Below are 17,546 nucleotides of genomic sequence, written 5' to 3'. Positions count from 1 at the left end.
AAAAAAAAAAAAAAAAGACAAAAGCAAATTTGTGAGGTACTGTAGTTGGGGATGTTAATGAGGCTGTGGTAACAGAGATAAGCAAATTAGGGCACTTTTGAAAAAGGTAGAAGAGGAGGTTAAAGAATGGGTTTGGCCAGGAAAAAGTCAGTCAAAGCTGCAGAAAATAGATGTCATTAGAGAAACAGGAAGAGACTGCATTTAGAGCAGGCAGGTTATCTAAGTGAGTTGCTCAAATTCAAGAGATTTCATATCTTACTAATTTTTACTGATTGAGTTTACAAAACTTGGCTTTATTTTTCTACTGTAAAGTTAAATACAACAATGTATTGTCATTATTTCTAAAAACAGTATTTAGTTAGGTAATAATAACTAATGTCGTTTTCCACCAGAGGGCAGTGGAAGTGTGAGAGGAGGAGGTGGCGGCAATGCCAGAGAGTACAGAATTAAAAAAATCAAGAAGAGAGGGAGAAAAGATGACAACAGTGATGATGAGTCATCTCACACAGGTGTGTAGCTCATTTCACTCTTCCTTTGTATGTGCATGATTTTTTTTTAACATTTTCTTAAGATGCATACACTTAGGTGTCTGTGCTTAAAGAAAGTCCTTGCTTTGCAGAGTTTCAGTGAGCACAGATTTCACAGTTAGTTAAATAACACCAGAGTCCCAACAACACAGTTAATATTTTAGTTACCAGGGTATGTTAACTGTGAGTAATTGCATAAAGTACAAACTTTGTTGCTGGCTCCTTAGTCTACAGATCACGTAAATAACAGATGTGCATCATGATCTGTGACAATCACATCACTTATTTCCAAGTTTTTCAGAGGCAGATCACTGTGCATCTCTTATTCACTTTATGCATAGAAAACACAGCATGTAGTTGTGTTGACTTCTTGTCCCCCATGTAGTGATAAATCCATATGACATTTTACAAAAATGGATAATCAAAAGAGGGAATTGGCCAACAAAGATAAATGTGCACAAAGGAAAAGTCATAATCCTGGAAATAAAATATGAATCAAGAATGGAGTTATAAAAGAAATGCCTGAGCATGGGAATGTTGGCATTACCTCTGTTCAAGAGACTAGCTGTGCAGTCAGAGAAACTCGGTGAGGGCGGAAATAAATAAGGGAAATGGTTGTGACGAAAAGGATAAAAATGTCTTAGAGGAGGTGAAGTTGGCAAAAAGCTTCACATTAAAGGAATTCTCAGAGATGTTTCACAACGCTGAAAGGGCAAAGGATAAAATGTTGGAAGCTGATTCAGAGTTTAAAAAGGAATATGACAACTTGCCCAGGCATAGAAAAGATGCTTCCTCTGTATTTTAAGTTACTGGATGAGAAGGCAAGCCCTGTTCATACTATTCTTGATGAGTGTTTTACAAAGAAATAAAACATTTTCATTCTCAGTGTTTCTGATGTGCTAAATTACAGCGTACTAAACTAGAACTATTAGTCTTATTTTTCATTTCCCTATACATTTATAACCAACAGTAAGAGCTTTGAATGTTTGCACAAACATTTTTAAAAGGTTACAGAACAATCGTAAATTTTCCCATTGTTTATTAAGAACACTTTGCAGTTTTGGCTTGCACAGGTTTTTATGGTCTCCCAACTTCCATGCAAAAGAAATTATAATATTTTATGAATAGTGAATTTCTACAAAGTTAAGTAGAAAACATTAATTTCATTAATTTCATGCCTGTTTAATTTTTATGGTAACACCTAATTGGTTGGTTGCTTCTGTCTAAGCAGGAGAATTAAGTATATGCATCTTTCTTTGTCTAGACTTGTTTGGTATGGTTAAGTTAGCAAGAGACATCTTTGCTTTTCTAAATAAAATTATGATTTTTAATATGTTTCTGTTTTTAAAAAATTAATGAAACTGTGATACCTCCCGTCCTCCTTTTCCCCACCAAAAAAAAAAAAAAAAACCTTGAAATGATGATGATTTGACATTTTCTTTTACCTATTCCACAGAATTTATTATGTATGGGCTTGGGAGATATAAGTGACAAGGCTTCAGATATTAATGTGCTGCTACCTGTAACAGAAAAATTGCTTAAGATCTGTCTAAAGTAGTCTAAGATAGGTAACAATGACTACTGTTCTCAACATACGTAAAGCAGTATTAATTAAAGGAAAAGTATCTTAGAAACTATGAGCTCTACCCTTATTTTAATTAGCATTAAGACTATTCTGTGTTTTACTTTTTCATTAATAAATGGATTTTCCTATTTTCCCAGATGTAACAAGGAGTGGGAGTGAAGTAGCATTTAAGAAAATACTTCTCTAAAATGTGTAGCCCTAAGTAATTGTTAAATGAGGCATGTGATATTCTTTTTGTGTATAGTATAAGAGAGAAGGTATAAAAGAGTAAAACCATTCTCCCTATTAAAAAAAAAGGTAATTTCAGTACTTTTGAAAAAGGGTTCTGTTGTAATCTCAGAAATGGAGGATGCAGTTAGGTTCTCAGCTAAAATATATAATCAACTCTGTGTGAAAGATTACTAGAAGGAAATACAATTTAATAACTAGTAAAATGCATGCAGGAAGCAGATGGAGAAATCAGATACTATTTGTTGTGAGAGATCAGGAATGAATAGCAGATCTCAGAAAAAACGGATAGTACTTTTCCATCTATTCTAAAGCTATAATAAGTAGTTGTACTTAGATCTTGATGCATAGTGAAAATTGATTTTTGAGCTATTCTATTTTTTATTTCTAAGGTTTTACTTATAGAGTCAATAACCTAATTTAGCTGGGAATAATCACTTTTTTATAGTTTTACAATTAGTAATGGAAATATTGTTAGCTTTCTTTGCAACTCATACTTTTCCAAGTAAGTGAGTAGGCATGACATTTCCACAGTTAACAATTATTTCCATTACATACAAATTTTCCTTGATATAGAATTATTTTTGTGAGAGCAAAAATAAATTATGGGTGTAAAATTTTTAGTTGTTTTTTCTTCCATGCCTTTCCAAAATAGACAATTTTTAGCTTAATAATTCTACTGGAGTTGTGGTTCACTTGATTATAAAGACCTTTCCTGAAAAGCTTGTGTAAATTATAAGGATGATTGGATTTTTATTAAATATTTATTTTTATAAAGAAGGACATTCTGCTCAGTATCCATTGTTCAACAGAGAAAAATTATCCTTTCCTGAAAGATTTTTTTTTTATCCACTAGTTTTGATTTCCAACTATTTGCATCATCCAAGTTTGGGAGGAAAAAATTGTCTATTATTTTTTGATTGACTTGTAGAAAACAAGTTAGAAAATTATTACTCAAAAGAAATGCCACTATATATCCTATTTTAACAGTGTTTTCATTGGTTATTGCTATTGGACATCATTGGCAATTTTGGTGACAAACTAACCATGGAGACTTTATGGTAGGCAATAAATGAATTACCATCTTATTATATATATTAATGGAACCTTATTTGCTTGTAGGTTGCTTATTTTTGTTTTTTCCTATGGCTCATTTTTATTACAGGAAAGAAGAAGCCAGAGATCACTTTTATGTTCCAGGATGAGATTGAAGATTTTTTACGAAAACATTTACAAGATGCCCCTGAGGAGTTTATTTCTGAACTTGCTGAGTACTTAATAAAGCAAGTATAAGAACATATGTTTTCTGTTTTATAATAGAAATTTAGTGAGTTATTACTTAAAATTTTTACCAAGATCATAGAAAACATAATTTAGGTGTTTTCTTTTCAAACCTTAAAATTTAACCTAGTCACCAAATTCCAGATTTGTTTGCTTACAGAAACAGTTCAACAAACATTTAAGTGCTTTGGGCAAGGCAGTTTCGTCGGAAATACAGGGCAGGAGTGTGGAGGTGGTCTCCTTCACTCATCTTACAGTTCTAATTGGGAGAAAAACACCAGCACTGATCACTGGCTGGTCTCTAACACTGCATGAAAATACATCTAAAATGAAGAAAAGAGTATTTTCTATTTGACAGAGATTAAACAGTGCACTTTTAGGGAGAAAATAAAGTAACAACACTGCCCTCAAAGAGAATAAAATAGACAGCACTACCTTATAAGTGAACCAGGCTAAATTTATTTTTATACAGAAATAAAAGAAATTGTGTATAACTTGACTACTGCTAGCTAACATGGTTTTCCCCCAAGTTAGTCTCTATGTGTAAGCTTCTCTAAATGCAATCCAGGAGCCTAGTGCATCTAAATTTTTGAATTAGAACAGCTTTTGTGAGTGAGATTTTTTAAAAACTTAAGTGAACATTCTTGTGCGTGAATACATTACATAATTACATTTTTTGTATATAAAAAGATGAAATAGTTACTATTAATCATTTGCCATAACTTTTAAAAATAATCTATTCTGAGTTGGGCATAAAAACATTTTTTAAAAATACATATCTTTTATAGTACATTAGAAATTGAGAATTTGTTATCATTCCTGAGGATGGGAAACAAATGTATAGGCTGCTGTTCTCCAAGTTAACTTTAAAAAGCTGCTCTGAATTGAATTTGAACTGAAGCTTTTGTTACTGTTTTTCTTATTGTCTTTCATGCAACAACTTTTAGTACTTTAAAACAGAGAAAAGTAATTCATTGAAGTTAGAATTTCTGGAATTTGAGGGAAAATTCTTATTAACTATTCTCCAAATTAATCTTATTTGTTTAACAGGGATCTTTTTTAAAGCTTTATTTGCATAGAAGCAACATTTCTTATCTACATAAACCCAGTACATTTTAATAAACTAAATATATTTATCTCATGCACAGACCTCTAAATAAAACTTATCTCGAAGTGGTACGTTCAGTATTCATGTCTTCAACTTCTGCCTCTGGAACTGGGAGGAAGCACACGATCAAGGACTTGCAAGAAGAGGTTTCAAACCTTTATAATAATATTCGATTATTTGAAAAAGGGATGAAGTTCTTTACAGGTATTATACTTAACACTGTTTTTTCGTTGATTCTCATAATTGTCCTTGGACATTCATTTTAATGAAGCACTTTTATTTTCCAGATGATACCCAGGCTGCTCTTACGAAGCACTTGCTGAAGACAGTGTGTACTGATGTCACTAATCTCATTTTCAACTTCTTAGCTTCGGACTTAATGATGGCAGTAGACAACCCTGCAACCATTACAAGTGAAGTAAGTTAGTAATTTTCTTGCCACTCTTGATGTGTTTTGCTTTGAAATCCAAGCATGTTTTATTTTCTCACATCTAAAAGGAAAATAAAAGGAGTTTTTAGGAAGAAATCTGTCAGATTTTTAGTTCAAGTTTAGTACAGTATATATACAGTTGCTACTAGGATTGGTAATATAGCCAGTCTATTAACAGTAATAATAAAAGTAAGGAAATACTAGTCATTGTGTCTGGGAATGCCTGTAATAAATATAGCATGCGTGCTTGGCCTTCTACTTCCTATTATTGTACAGAAAGCAACAGGAAAACGTTGTATTATCTCTGAAAAAAAGTAAATAAGCTGAGTAGCCTATAAAATCTTTTTTTAAGCTCATCAGATGACTCAGATTGGATTTAATTTCACCAGGTAGCTTGCAAAGAGTGAGAGTCACTATTCAAAGAGGGGTAGGAAAGAGAGACGGGACAAATGAACTGGCTTAATTTAGGCAGATCTTCAGAGAGAAGAGGTGTCCATCATAGAAGCTGGAAGTAAAGCAGCTGAAATTTTAACAGATTCTTAAAGGTCTAGGCTAGCATCACAGTTTAGAATCCCAGGAAGCACCCAGAACAAGGGAAAAAAAGGGTAATAATGCTTAGTTACTTTGGAATCAACTATTTTATTTTTTCCTGATTATTGTTACATCACATCCCTTTTTCCTGCTGAGTTGCAAGTCCCTTATCAGTGTTTTGACTTTGCAGTCATTTTCATTTCGTGACACCATCTCATTTATTTAGACTAATTCCAGTTCATTTTCTTAAATTCTAATCTCAAATTCAAAGCTCATCTCTTCCCTTCTTGCAATGTAAGGTGGAGCTATGGCTCCCAGTTGCCTACAGGAGGAAAGGTATGGCCTATCCCTAGGAGTCCTCCTCCTCTTCTTCCTCACCCTAGATCTACTTAAGGTTGGAGATTAGGAAGAATGAAAGAGACAGCAGTGCCTTCATAAGACTGACTGCTATCACTGGCCTTGATCTAGGTCAAACCAAATCAGTCTAATGCTTGTGGCTTCTCGTGGTGTGGCCTTTGTTGCATAGGTGGGATAGGTTGTTTTGTGGGGATGTTTTTAGTATCATGTGACTCCTTCTCATAGCAAGGACTCCCCCTAAACCTCCAGATAAAGGTCCATTTATCTCTCCTACCCCAGCAAGGTACTGTTTCCCTCCCATTCTTTGCATTGAGCAGTGATTCTCAACTGCTTGGATAGTTCCATGTACCTGCCTACATGCCAGCCTCTGCTGTGGGAAGTACCTGGGATCCTTCCCATGCCCTTTAAGGGCCACAGGAGGATTGCTGTAGCATGGGGTAGGAGTCAATAGGTTGGTCCAATCTTCTAAGACATACTGTAATTTTCAGGGCCTGCTGGCCAAGCCATTCCAATAAGGCCTCCTCCAGAAATTTTGCACTAGAAGGAGCCCTAAGACTCTGGTCAAGAATGCCACCAAACTTCACAAAGCATAGCTGTGTGGAGAGGGGTGCTGAAAAGGTTCCACACACTAGACAGTATAACAAGCAGCCATCCTTCTGTGGTTCAGGTCCCCTCACTCATAGGCATCCTGGATCTTTATGGCCTTCTGGATCTTTATGAGTGGGGCTCCCTCACTTGGCCTTAGAGAAAAACACTCTTCCCACCACAATAGAAAAAAGCAGGAGCAGCCTCTTACCCAAAATTATTTTTCTTGCACGATGAATGGTGTGTATATGCTCATTCACTCATGCACTCTGTTTTGTCATTCTTCTTCTTATACTGCTGGAGCAGATGGGAGGAGTAGCGGCTGCATCTAGCGTCTTTGACTGACTGTTGACTAGCATTCTGATTTTAGAGCGTTTTAGCATATTTTTATCCCTAGTTTGTGGTCTAAAATATAAGAACAAAGATAAATTTCACTCAGCATTCTGTTACAATAGTAAATACTCATTTTTTGTTTTGCTTTTTGTTTTGCTTTGTTTAAACTTATATCCAGTACATGTCAAAGGCACAATTCCAAAGGAATTTCTTTTGCCCTATAGGTAAGAAAAAAAATTCTAAGTAAATTATCAGAAGAAACTAAAGTAGCTCTCACAAAACTCCATAGCTCTCTGAATGAAAAGGTAAGTGAAGTTTTATTTTATTTAGATATTTGGGCTAGAATTTGTGATCTTTGAATAGATAGATTTTTATCAGAATAACTGAAATCTAAACCTATTATCCTGCACTCAGACACCTCTTTGGCAGGTGAAGGAAGAGACCAAGCTGGGGGCATTTTACCCTCTAGTCCTAAATCACAGCTTCAAACTTCATGACAAAATGACCTTTTTAAAAATTATATCCAGGTTGTAAAATTATAAAATGGTATTAAATGAATGCTTTTCTTTAGGCTACCTGTTTTATAAAAGTAAATCATGGTATTAAATACCTTTTCAGAGCATAGAAGACTTTCTTTCTTGTCTGGACTCTGCAGCAGAAGCTTGTGATATTATGGTGAAAAGGGGAGACAAAAAAAGGGAAAGGTAACATTGAATTAATGTCTGAAATTTTGTATCTGAAATTGGAGTCTATCTGAATCTTGCATAGAGAACTGTTGTGTCTAAATGGCTGTAGACCTTCAGTCATAGTTAGTCTTCATATCCTCTCTCTGACCCAATAGAATAAGGTAGCAGAGTTGCTAATCCCATAGTTGATCAAGCCTGGGAACTTATTAGCTTTAAGACCTTTATAGGAACGCTTATTTAATCTAATGCACATCTGTTTGATCCCCAACAATTCAAAATAAAAAGCATACTTTGAGTATCCCTGCTCCATATATATATATATATATATATATATATATATATATGTTTTTCTGTCATTTTCTAGCATATTAGTTTGTCCATGCTGTTTAGGATTATGTGTGTCTGTATCCCCTAAAAAGTCCTTTAAAATTGTCATGGAACTAGATTAATTAAACTAGAGATGCTAAAAGTGAAAACAGAATAGAAGAATTGAAGTTGGTGAGAACTTGTTAAAATATGATAATGTATTATTTTATTTTTGTTTAGGCAGATACTGTTCCAGCATCGACAAGCACTGGCTGAACAGCTAAAAGTCACAGAAGACCCTGCTCTTATTCTGCATCTCACATCGGTTCTGTTGTTTCAGTTCTCAACCCACAGCATGCTCCATGCACCTGGAAGATGTGTCCCACAGATCATTGCTTTTCTGAATAGTAAAATTCCAGAGGTATTACATTTTCGGTGCACTTGAAACTTTTATAGCTTTTAGATTCTGACTATTTTGAATGGATAGATGTGAATCATTGTGAACACTAAGACACAAAAAACATCATCTTCCTGCTTCCAAGAATGGAAACAGTGAATTAGGAGGTTGATTTTTAAAACTCAGCATAGCTCAGGAATCTTTCCATGGTAAGGAATATTCTGAATCTGGAAATTAAGCTTTTGGAAGAGAAATAATAATGTTCAGTCTTGCATTTCAGTTTATGCAGGTTTAACCTGTCCTTTAAGGACCAGCTCAAAAATTCTTATCCTGCACAAATTCATCTGAGAAACTCTTCAGCTAAAGGTAAATTGGCTTCTTTGAACTCCGTATCACTTTGACAGTATCTTTGGTGATAGAAGCTAGTTCAGTCAACTTACATTAAAATGACCTGTTCATGTTTTATCTCCCCCAAACTGTAAATTCCTTGAGAGCAAAGACCTTGCTAGATTCAGCTTTCTAATTCTATGGCCAGTAATTTGTAAAGATGAAGACTGTCAATGTATTGGGTTGGCCAAAAAGTTCCAAGATGGCTCCAGTAGCGGTCAGTTGTCTTTAACTTTATTTGAAACAATATTGTTAGATTGTATTAAGACAGCTGTCATATCAGTGTGCTGTTAAAAAGAAAACATCAAAATTGGTGAATTTTTGTGTAGCCATTTTAATATTGAAGATGGAAAAAAAAAAAGCAACATTTTCGGCATATTATGCTTTATCATTTCAAGAAAGGTAAAAACGGGCTTCCTTGGTGGCACAGTGGTGGAGAGTCCGCCTGCCGATGCAGGAGACGTGGGTTCGTGCTCTGGTCCGGGAATATCCCACATGCCGTGGAGGGCTAGGCCCGTGAGCCATGGCCGCTGAGCCTGCACGTCCGGAGCCTGAGCTCCACAGCAGGAGAAGCCACAACAGTGAGAGGCCCGCATACCGCAAAAAAAAAAAAAAAAAAAAGTAAAAACACAACCAAAACACACAAAAAGATTTGTACAGTGTATGGAGAAGGTGCTGTGACTGATTGAACGTGTCAAAAGTGGTTTGTGAAGTTTTGTGCTGGGGATTTCTCGCTGGACAATGCTCCACAGTCGGTAGACCAGTTGAAGTTGATAGCCGTCAAACTGAGACATTAATTGAGAACAATCAACATTATACCATGCAGGAGATAGCGAAATACTCACAATATCCAAATCAAGCGTTTTTCATCATTTGCACCAGCTTGGTTATGTTCATCGCTTTGATGTTTGGGTTCCACATAAGCGAAAAAAACCTTGACAGTATTTCCGCACGTGATTCTCTACTGAAAATGTTCCATTTTTAAAACAAATTATGATGAGCAATGAAAAGTGGTGTGAAACAGAAGAGATCATGGACCAAGCGAAATGAACCACCATCAACCACACCAAAGGCAGGTCTTCATCCAAAGGTGATGTTGTGTATATGGTGGGATTGGAAGGGAGTCCTCTATTATGAGCTTTTTCCAGAAAACCAAAAGACTAATTCCAACGAGTACTCCCAAAGAGACCAACTGAAAGCAGCACTAGATGAAAAGCACCCAGAATTAGTCAAGGGAAATCACATAACCTTCCATCAGGATAACGCAAGACTGCATGTTTCTTTGACGACCAGGCAAAAGCTATTACAGCTTGGCTGGGAAGTTCTGATTCATCCACTGTATTCACCAGATATCACACTTTCAGATTTCCATTTATTTCAGTCTTCACAAAATTCTCTTAATGGAAAAAACTTCAGTTCCCTGGAAGACTGTAAAAGGCACCTGGAACATTTGTGTTCAAAAAGAAAAAAAAATTTGGGGAAGGTGGAATTATGAAGCTGCCTGAAAAATGGCAGAAAATAGTGGAACAAAACAATGAATATGTTGTTCAATAAAGTTCCTGGTGAAAATGAATTTACTTTAAAAACTGAAGGAACCTTTTGGCCAACCCAATACTTTGTTCTACAGAAAATTAAATCATGTTTGTTTGTTAACTTTTCTCCTCTTTTCACAGGTTCAACATACTCTTTTAGTAAAGTATCAAGGTTTGGTTATAAAGCATTTAGTCAGTCAAAGTAAGAAGACTGGGCAGGGAGAAGATCCCTTGAGTGATGAATTAGACAAAGAACAAGAAGATATCATCAGTATGACTCGTAAAGAGCTTCAAGAACTTTCCTCATCCATTAAAGACCTTGTTGTCAAATCCAGGAAATCATCAGTAACAGAAGAGTAATGATTTTAATTTACTTAATGTTGTCATACAGTAAACGTTTTTTCCCCAAAGTTAAAGGTGAGTGGTTACAAAAAAAAAATAACGCATTTCACAGTCCGGAATCCCCCACCCAATAGCACTTCCCACACTCACAGTTCAGTTAAAACAGTAGTGTTGTATTCATTGTAAATCTTACAAAGATGTGAATTTTTGTAAATTGGGTTCTCCATGGAAGATTTCTTTTTCACATTATTCTAAAAATTATACATTTCAGGTTTATTTTCTTTCTAGATGCTGAATGAAGAATAAATCTTCTGCTTTTATCTCTAGGAAAGGACTCATTCGTTGTTATTGGATTTGAAGTGACACATGTAAATTTACACATATTAAGCAGAAACTTAAAATGCAGTCATTTTTTTTTTGGTGTTGAAAATAGTGTTTACTTTAAAATTAATAGAGAATGGTTCAAACCTAATACAGAAAATTGCAAAATATTTTTTTATTACTAAGCCCTCACTCTTATTTCTGGCAGATAGATGGCTTCTCATCTCCCCCACAAGAGTGAACTTTTATGTGGCTGGGAGGTTCAGGGATGTGTTTACAGGTACAGAAGAACACCCGAGGAGCCCATGCACTGCTGTGCTCTATTCTAAAGTACGATGCTAACAAGAGTGAGAGAAAAAATATAATTTACTACTGATAGGTGTAAGTCACATTTTAACATTGTAATAACTAAAAATTTAATATAGTTTTTTTAACCCAGTTTGCATTTCTGAACTTCATTTTTTATATTAATAGTCACCATCACCTAATACTTTGTTGTAGGGGATCTATAAGTGCATTTAAATCATTAGAACTTTTTTTTTTCAAAATAGAAACGCTTATTTAAAAATAGGTGTTTTGGGGCTTCCCTGGTGGTGCAGTGGTTGAGAGTCCGCCTGCTGATGCAGGGGACATGGGTTAGTGCCCCGGTCCGGGAAGATCCCACGTGCCGCATGCCGCAGAGCGGCTAGGCCCATGAGCCATGGCCACTGAGCCTGCACGTCCAGAGCCTGTGTTCTGCAATGCGAGAGGCCACAACAGTGAGAGGCCCGCGTACCGCAAAAAAAAAAATAGGTGTTCTTGTTCTGTAAAGATTAGTAGTAGTTAAAGACTAAAATAGTTCCTTGGAGTAATCATTTCAATCAGATGAGTTTCAAGCAACAATTTATTGTATATAAAAGAGGAACTTATTTAAAATAGTAAATTAAATCTCAAATATTTTTTTAAATACTGTTTTATATAATACCTTACGTGGCATTTAAAACTATTTTTGAAAATGTTTGAATACAAAGATTGGTCTACCTCTACAATAATTCTAGACAAAGTATTAATATTGAAAGAAATATAATTTGCTAAGCAAAGTTGATAGGAATGTAACAAACTAAAAAATATTTTCCATTGCTAATTTCCTATTAATATATTTTCATAAGGGCAAAGGAAGAAAAATGACAAATCCTCTGTGAACACAAATTCCAATTCATTTGTTGATTCAGCTTCCAAAATACTGAACACCCAACCTGATTTTTTATTGTCTTTAAGGACCTTACCATTTATGCTTCAAGAGATATCAAAGTAATCCACATTTGAGTCAAACTAGATCATAGACAATGAAGCAAATAAAAGCATTTGACTTTGTTAATTTGTGAAAATAAAAATAGAAGAGACAGTGAAGCAAATAAAATATTCTTATTTTGTTTGCATGAAATTTGTTTCATCAAAATGGTTATTTTTCCACAGTAAGAGCAGTTTTAATTTTTTTGTAAATAAAATTATTTAGCTGATTTCATATTAAAAATCTAATTTCATTAATAAAAGTTGTTCCATGTTTATCTACTATGATCTTAATGGGCAGATTTAAGAAGATTTAAGAATGTTATTTAAAATAAAGTCTGTTGTTTCTGTTAAATTTTATGTACTTAGAAGACTGTTTAATTACTAGGATTAATTGATACATATATGTATTTACATTTTAAAATTCTATTCTGAACATTTTAAAAGGATTTTGTTATATTTTTCTTACACAAAAATAATTCCATAGTCCTTGCATTCCTTGAAAGTTTGCCATTTTGTGAACCATTTCACCTCAGTAAATCATTTTCAGTTAGCTAGTTTTCAGCAAATGTATAGCTAAACTCTCATCTGCTACTTTCTACTGTTGCAGATAATGGTAGATATTTGAATAATGTGCTCAAGTATTCATATTCATGTGTTCCATCTCCAGACCATGTGTTTTTGAATAGTCAAAGGAAACTCACTTCTGACCATCAGAAAGATTCAGTGAATAGTAGTATATCTTACCAAAGTTAGTATATTTTCCAAAAAGACCTTAATGCTAAATTAGAACAATAAATGTAGAAATTGCTTAACCTGAATGTAGAACCATCTTGAACTTTTTGGAGAATGCATTGATACTTTAGTCAGACCATGAAGCACCAAGGACGAGGTCAAAGTGCAACAGTGAGCTGAAGAAAAGTGTGTGAAGAAACGGTTCATTCCTTCCTCAGAAATGCCACTTGACCCATGGCCAAATGGATTTTTTTTCTATCAAGAGCTAATTTATGTGAGTTGGATAGGGGGTGGGGACAATGGAAGGTTTGCTTTCTTTGACTAATACCAGTGAAGTCTTTGACCCAGTGTACATGGGAGATGAAAGAAAAACACATAAGCTCTGAGGTGTACATTTTCCACAGAACCTAGGAGCACTATTAAAGTGGCTGTTAAAATGATCTACAGACTCACTCAAGTTGCTCCACTTTGAAGGCCACACCAAGCCAACAGGAGAATAAATAGAACCCAGGACTCTACAGCAATCAGAGAAGAAAATCCAAATTGGAAAGGAAGAAGTAAAACTGTCACTGTTTGCAGGTGACATGATATTATACATAGAAAATCCTAAAGATGCTACCAGAAAACTACTAGAACTCATCAATGAATTCAGTAAAGTTGCAGGATACAAAACTAATATGCAGAGATCCATTACATTTCTAACAATGAAATATCAGAAAGAAATTAAGGAAACAATCCCATTTACCATTGCATTGAAAAGAATAACATACCTAGGAATAAACTTAACCGCAAAAGACCTGTGCTCTGAAAATTGTAAGACACTGATGAAAGAAACCGAAGCTGACACAAACAGATGGAAAGAGATACCATGTTCTTGGATTAGAAGAATCAATACTGTTAAAATGACCATACTACTACCCAAGGCATTTTACAGATTCAGTGTAATCCCCATCAAATTACCAATGGCATTTTTCACAGAACTGGAACAAAAAAATTTTTCATTTGTACAAAAACACAAAAGACCTCAAATAGCCAAAATAATCTTGGGAAAGAAGAACAGAGCTGGAGGAATCATGCTCCCCAACTTCAGACTATACTATAAAGCTACAGTAATCAGAAAAGTATGGTATTGGCACAAAAACACATAGATCAATGGAACAGGATAGAGAACCCAGAAATAAACCCACATGTTTATGGTCAATTAATCTACAACAAAGGAGGCAAAATTATACAATAAAGAGAAGACAGTCTCTTCAATAAGTGGTGCTGGGAAAACTGGACAGCTACATGGGAAAGAATGAAATAAGAATGTTCTCTAACAGCATACACAAAAATAAGACTCAAAATGGATTAAAGACCTAAACATAAGACTGGATACTGTAAAACTTCTAGAGGAAAACATAGGCAGAACACTCTGACATAAATTGCAACAATAGTTTTTTGGATCTGTCTCCTAGAGTAATGGAAACAAAGGCAAAAATTTTTAAATGGGACCTAATTAAAAGCTTTTGCACAGCAAAGGAAACCATAAACACAATGAAAAGACAGCCTACTGAATGGAAGAAAATATTTGCAAACAATGCTACCGACAAGGGATTAATTTCCAAAATATACAGTTTATACAGCTCAATATCAAAAAAGCCCAATAAAAAAATGAGCAGAAGATCTAAATAGGCATTTCTCCTAAGAAGACATACAGATAGCCAACAGGTACATGAAAAGACATTTAACATCACTATTAGAGAAATGCAAATCAAAACTACAATGAGTTATCACCTCACACTGGTCAGAGTGGCCAGCATCAAAGTTTACAAATAATAAATGCTGGAGAGGGTGTGGAGAAAAGGGAACCCTCCTACCCTGTTGGTGGGAATGTAAATCAGTGCAGCCACTATGGAGAACAGTATGGAGGTTTCTTTAAAAACTGAAAATAGAGTTGCCATATGATCCAGCAATCTAACTCCTGGGCACATATCCTGAAAAGATGAAAACTAATTCAAAAGGATACATGCATCCCAGTGTTCATAGCAGCACTGTTTACAATAACCGAAACATAGAAGAAACCTAAATGTCCATCAACAGATAAATGGATTAAAAAAATGTGGCATATATATGCACACACTACTCAGCCATTAAAAAGAATGAAATACCATTTGCAGCAACATGGATGGACCTAGAGATTGTCATACAATGAGAGACATGTAATTATCACTTACATGGAATCTTAAAAAAAACTAAAAAATGATATAAATGAACTTATTTACAAAACAGAAATAGACTCACACACATAGAAAACAAACTTATGGTTACTACCAGAGGGGATAGCAGGGGGTAGCGGGGAGATAAGTTAGTTTGGGATAAACATATACACACTACTATGCATAAAATAGATAAACAACAAGGACCTACCATATAGCACAGGGAACTATATTCAATATCTTATAATAACCTATAATAGAAAAGAATCCAAAAAGTATTTTATATATATATAATTATATATATATGTAATTTATATATATAATTTTATAGTTGATTTACCTTGACTTGGTAAATCAACTATAAAATTAATTAATTTAGAAAAATAGAACACAGGACAGACCTCTTCCAAACCACCTAAGAAAGCAAGCCTGACTTTTGGGCCTTCAGAAACAGTGTTTATTCCATTTACATCACACACAAAAAAAGAAGGAACAACTACTTTGAACAGGTTATTAAATTTTTATAAGTTCCCAGTGTTGTGTTTTATCTGTTTTACCAGGCTTGTCTCTATTTGCACCTCTGTGCCTCTTCAGTGATTAGTAGTAAGACCTAACCTGGATGTGTGTTTGAGGAGCAGGAAGGGATTGCATTGGGGTGTGATGGAAAAAAAGGAGGACATGGTTAATTTAAATCCTTGGCTCAGTAATCTCCTGGATCCTGTAAGACCGCTAAGTACAAAGAATATGAATGAAAATCTTAAAAATGTGCCTTGCTTTCAAGGAGATGGCAAGAATCAACAATTGTAGTTGAAACAATACAGTGTTTTGAGAGAAGCAAGCAGAGGATGTTATGGGAGAAGAAAGTCAGACTGTCTTGCACTGCAGGGAGGAAAGCTGAACAGGCTGGGGGTGACCCCCTGAACTGAGTCCTGAAGGAAGAGTCGGGCTAGCCTGGTATGGGCATTTCTGGGCAGAGAAAAGGAGATTCTGGAGTACTAAGATAATATGAAATGAGACATTTGACAATCCCTACAGTATGAAAATAAGAAAAATGGTTTGGGGAAGTAGTGTAAGATGAAGCTGGAGAGGTCAGAGGGGGATCACAAAATGCCTTACATGCTAAACGGAAAAGTTTAGCCATCCTCCGAAAAACAAGGGGTTGCTTTTAAGGATTAACCAGGGACGTGAGGTGATTAGATTTGTGTTCTAGGAAGATCATCCATTCTGAAAGGCAGTTTGACAATTTACCAAAATCCTTTAAAATGTATACATTATTTGTTTTGCATTTCTCTAATGATTAATGATGTTGAGCATCCTTTCACATGTTTGTTGGCAATCTGTATATCTTCTTTGGAGAAATGTCTATTTAGGTCTTCTGCCCATTTTTGGATTGGGTTGTTTGTTTTTTTGATATTGAACTGCATGAGCTGCTTGTATATTTTTGAGATTAATCCTTTGTCAGTTGCTTCGTTTGCAAGTATTTTCTCCCATTCTGAGGGTTGTCTTTTGGTCTTGTTTATGGTTTCCTTTGCTATGCAAAAGCTTTTAAGTTTCATTAGGTCCCATTTATTTTTGTTTTTATTTCCATTTCTCTAGGAGGTGGGTCAAAAAGGATCTTGCTGTGATGTATGTCATAGAGTGTTCTACCTGTGTTTTCCTCTAAGAGTTTTATAGCGTCTGGCCTTACATTTAGGTCTTTAATCCATTTTGAGTTTATTTTTGTGTATGGTGTTAGGAAGTGTCCTAATTTCATTCATTCTTTAACATGTAGCTGCCCAGTTTTCCCAGCTCCACTTATTGAAGAGGCTGTCTTTTCTCCATTGTATATTCTTGCCTCCTTTATCAAAGATAAGGTGACCACATGTGTGTGGGTATATCTCTGGGTTTTCTATCCTGTTCCATTGATCTGTATTTCTGTTTTTGTGCCAGTACCATACTGTCTTGATTACTGTAGCTTTGTTGTATAGTCTGAAGTCAGGGAGCCTGATTCCTCCAGCTCCATTTTTCTTTCTCAGGATTGCTCTGGCTATTCGGGGTCTTTTGTGTTTCTATACAAATTGTGAAATTTTTTATTCTGGTTCTGTGAAAAATGCCATTGGTAATATGATAGAGATTGCATTGAATCTGTGGATTGCTTTGGGTAGTATAGTCATTGCAAATCAAAACTACAATGAGGTATCACCTCACACCAGTCAGAATGGCATCATCAAAAAATCTACAAACAATAAATGCTGGAGAGGGTGTGGAGAAAAGGGAATCCTCTTGCACTGTTGGTAGGAATGAAAACTGATACAGCCACTATGGAGAACAGTAATGGAGGCTCCTTAAAAAACTAAAAATAGAACTACCATATGACCCAGCAATCCCACTACTGGGCATATACCCTGAAAAAAACATAATTCAAAAAG

At 35.1% G+C, this 17,546-nt stretch overlaps 1 protein-coding gene across 1 annotated transcript in view; it reads left to right on the top strand.

Annotated features, from left to right (window-relative positions):
- Positions 1–10,702, top strand: part of UFL1 (UFM1 specific ligase 1) — a 51,114-nt gene extending 40,412 nt beyond the window's left edge. Inside the window, exons 12-19 of the mRNA XM_065888758.1 lie at positions 393–509; positions 3,506–3,623; positions 4,770–4,933; positions 5,017–5,147; positions 7,190–7,270; positions 7,584–7,669; positions 8,198–8,378; positions 10,415–10,702. Of these exons, the coding sequence (XP_065744830.1) occupies positions 393–509; positions 3,506–3,623; positions 4,770–4,933; positions 5,017–5,147; positions 7,190–7,270; positions 7,584–7,669; positions 8,198–8,378; positions 10,415–10,633 (1,097 nt within the window). The 3' untranslated portion in view covers positions 10,634–10,702. The remainder of the gene's footprint in view (positions 1–392; positions 510–3,505; positions 3,624–4,769; positions 4,934–5,016; positions 5,148–7,189; positions 7,271–7,583; positions 7,670–8,197; positions 8,379–10,414) is intronic.
- Positions 10,703–17,546: the final 6,844 nt, after the last annotated feature.

The sequence above is a fragment of the Phocoena phocoena genome, chromosome 12, assembly GCF_963924675.1.
Source record: "Phocoena phocoena chromosome 12, mPhoPho1.1, whole genome shotgun sequence".
In the NCBI taxonomy this organism is placed as follows: domain Eukaryota; kingdom Metazoa; phylum Chordata; class Mammalia; order Artiodactyla; family Phocoenidae; genus Phocoena; species Phocoena phocoena.
The sequence above is the reverse complement of the archived record's forward strand: the minus strand, read 5'-3'. Positions and strand labels throughout refer to the sequence as shown.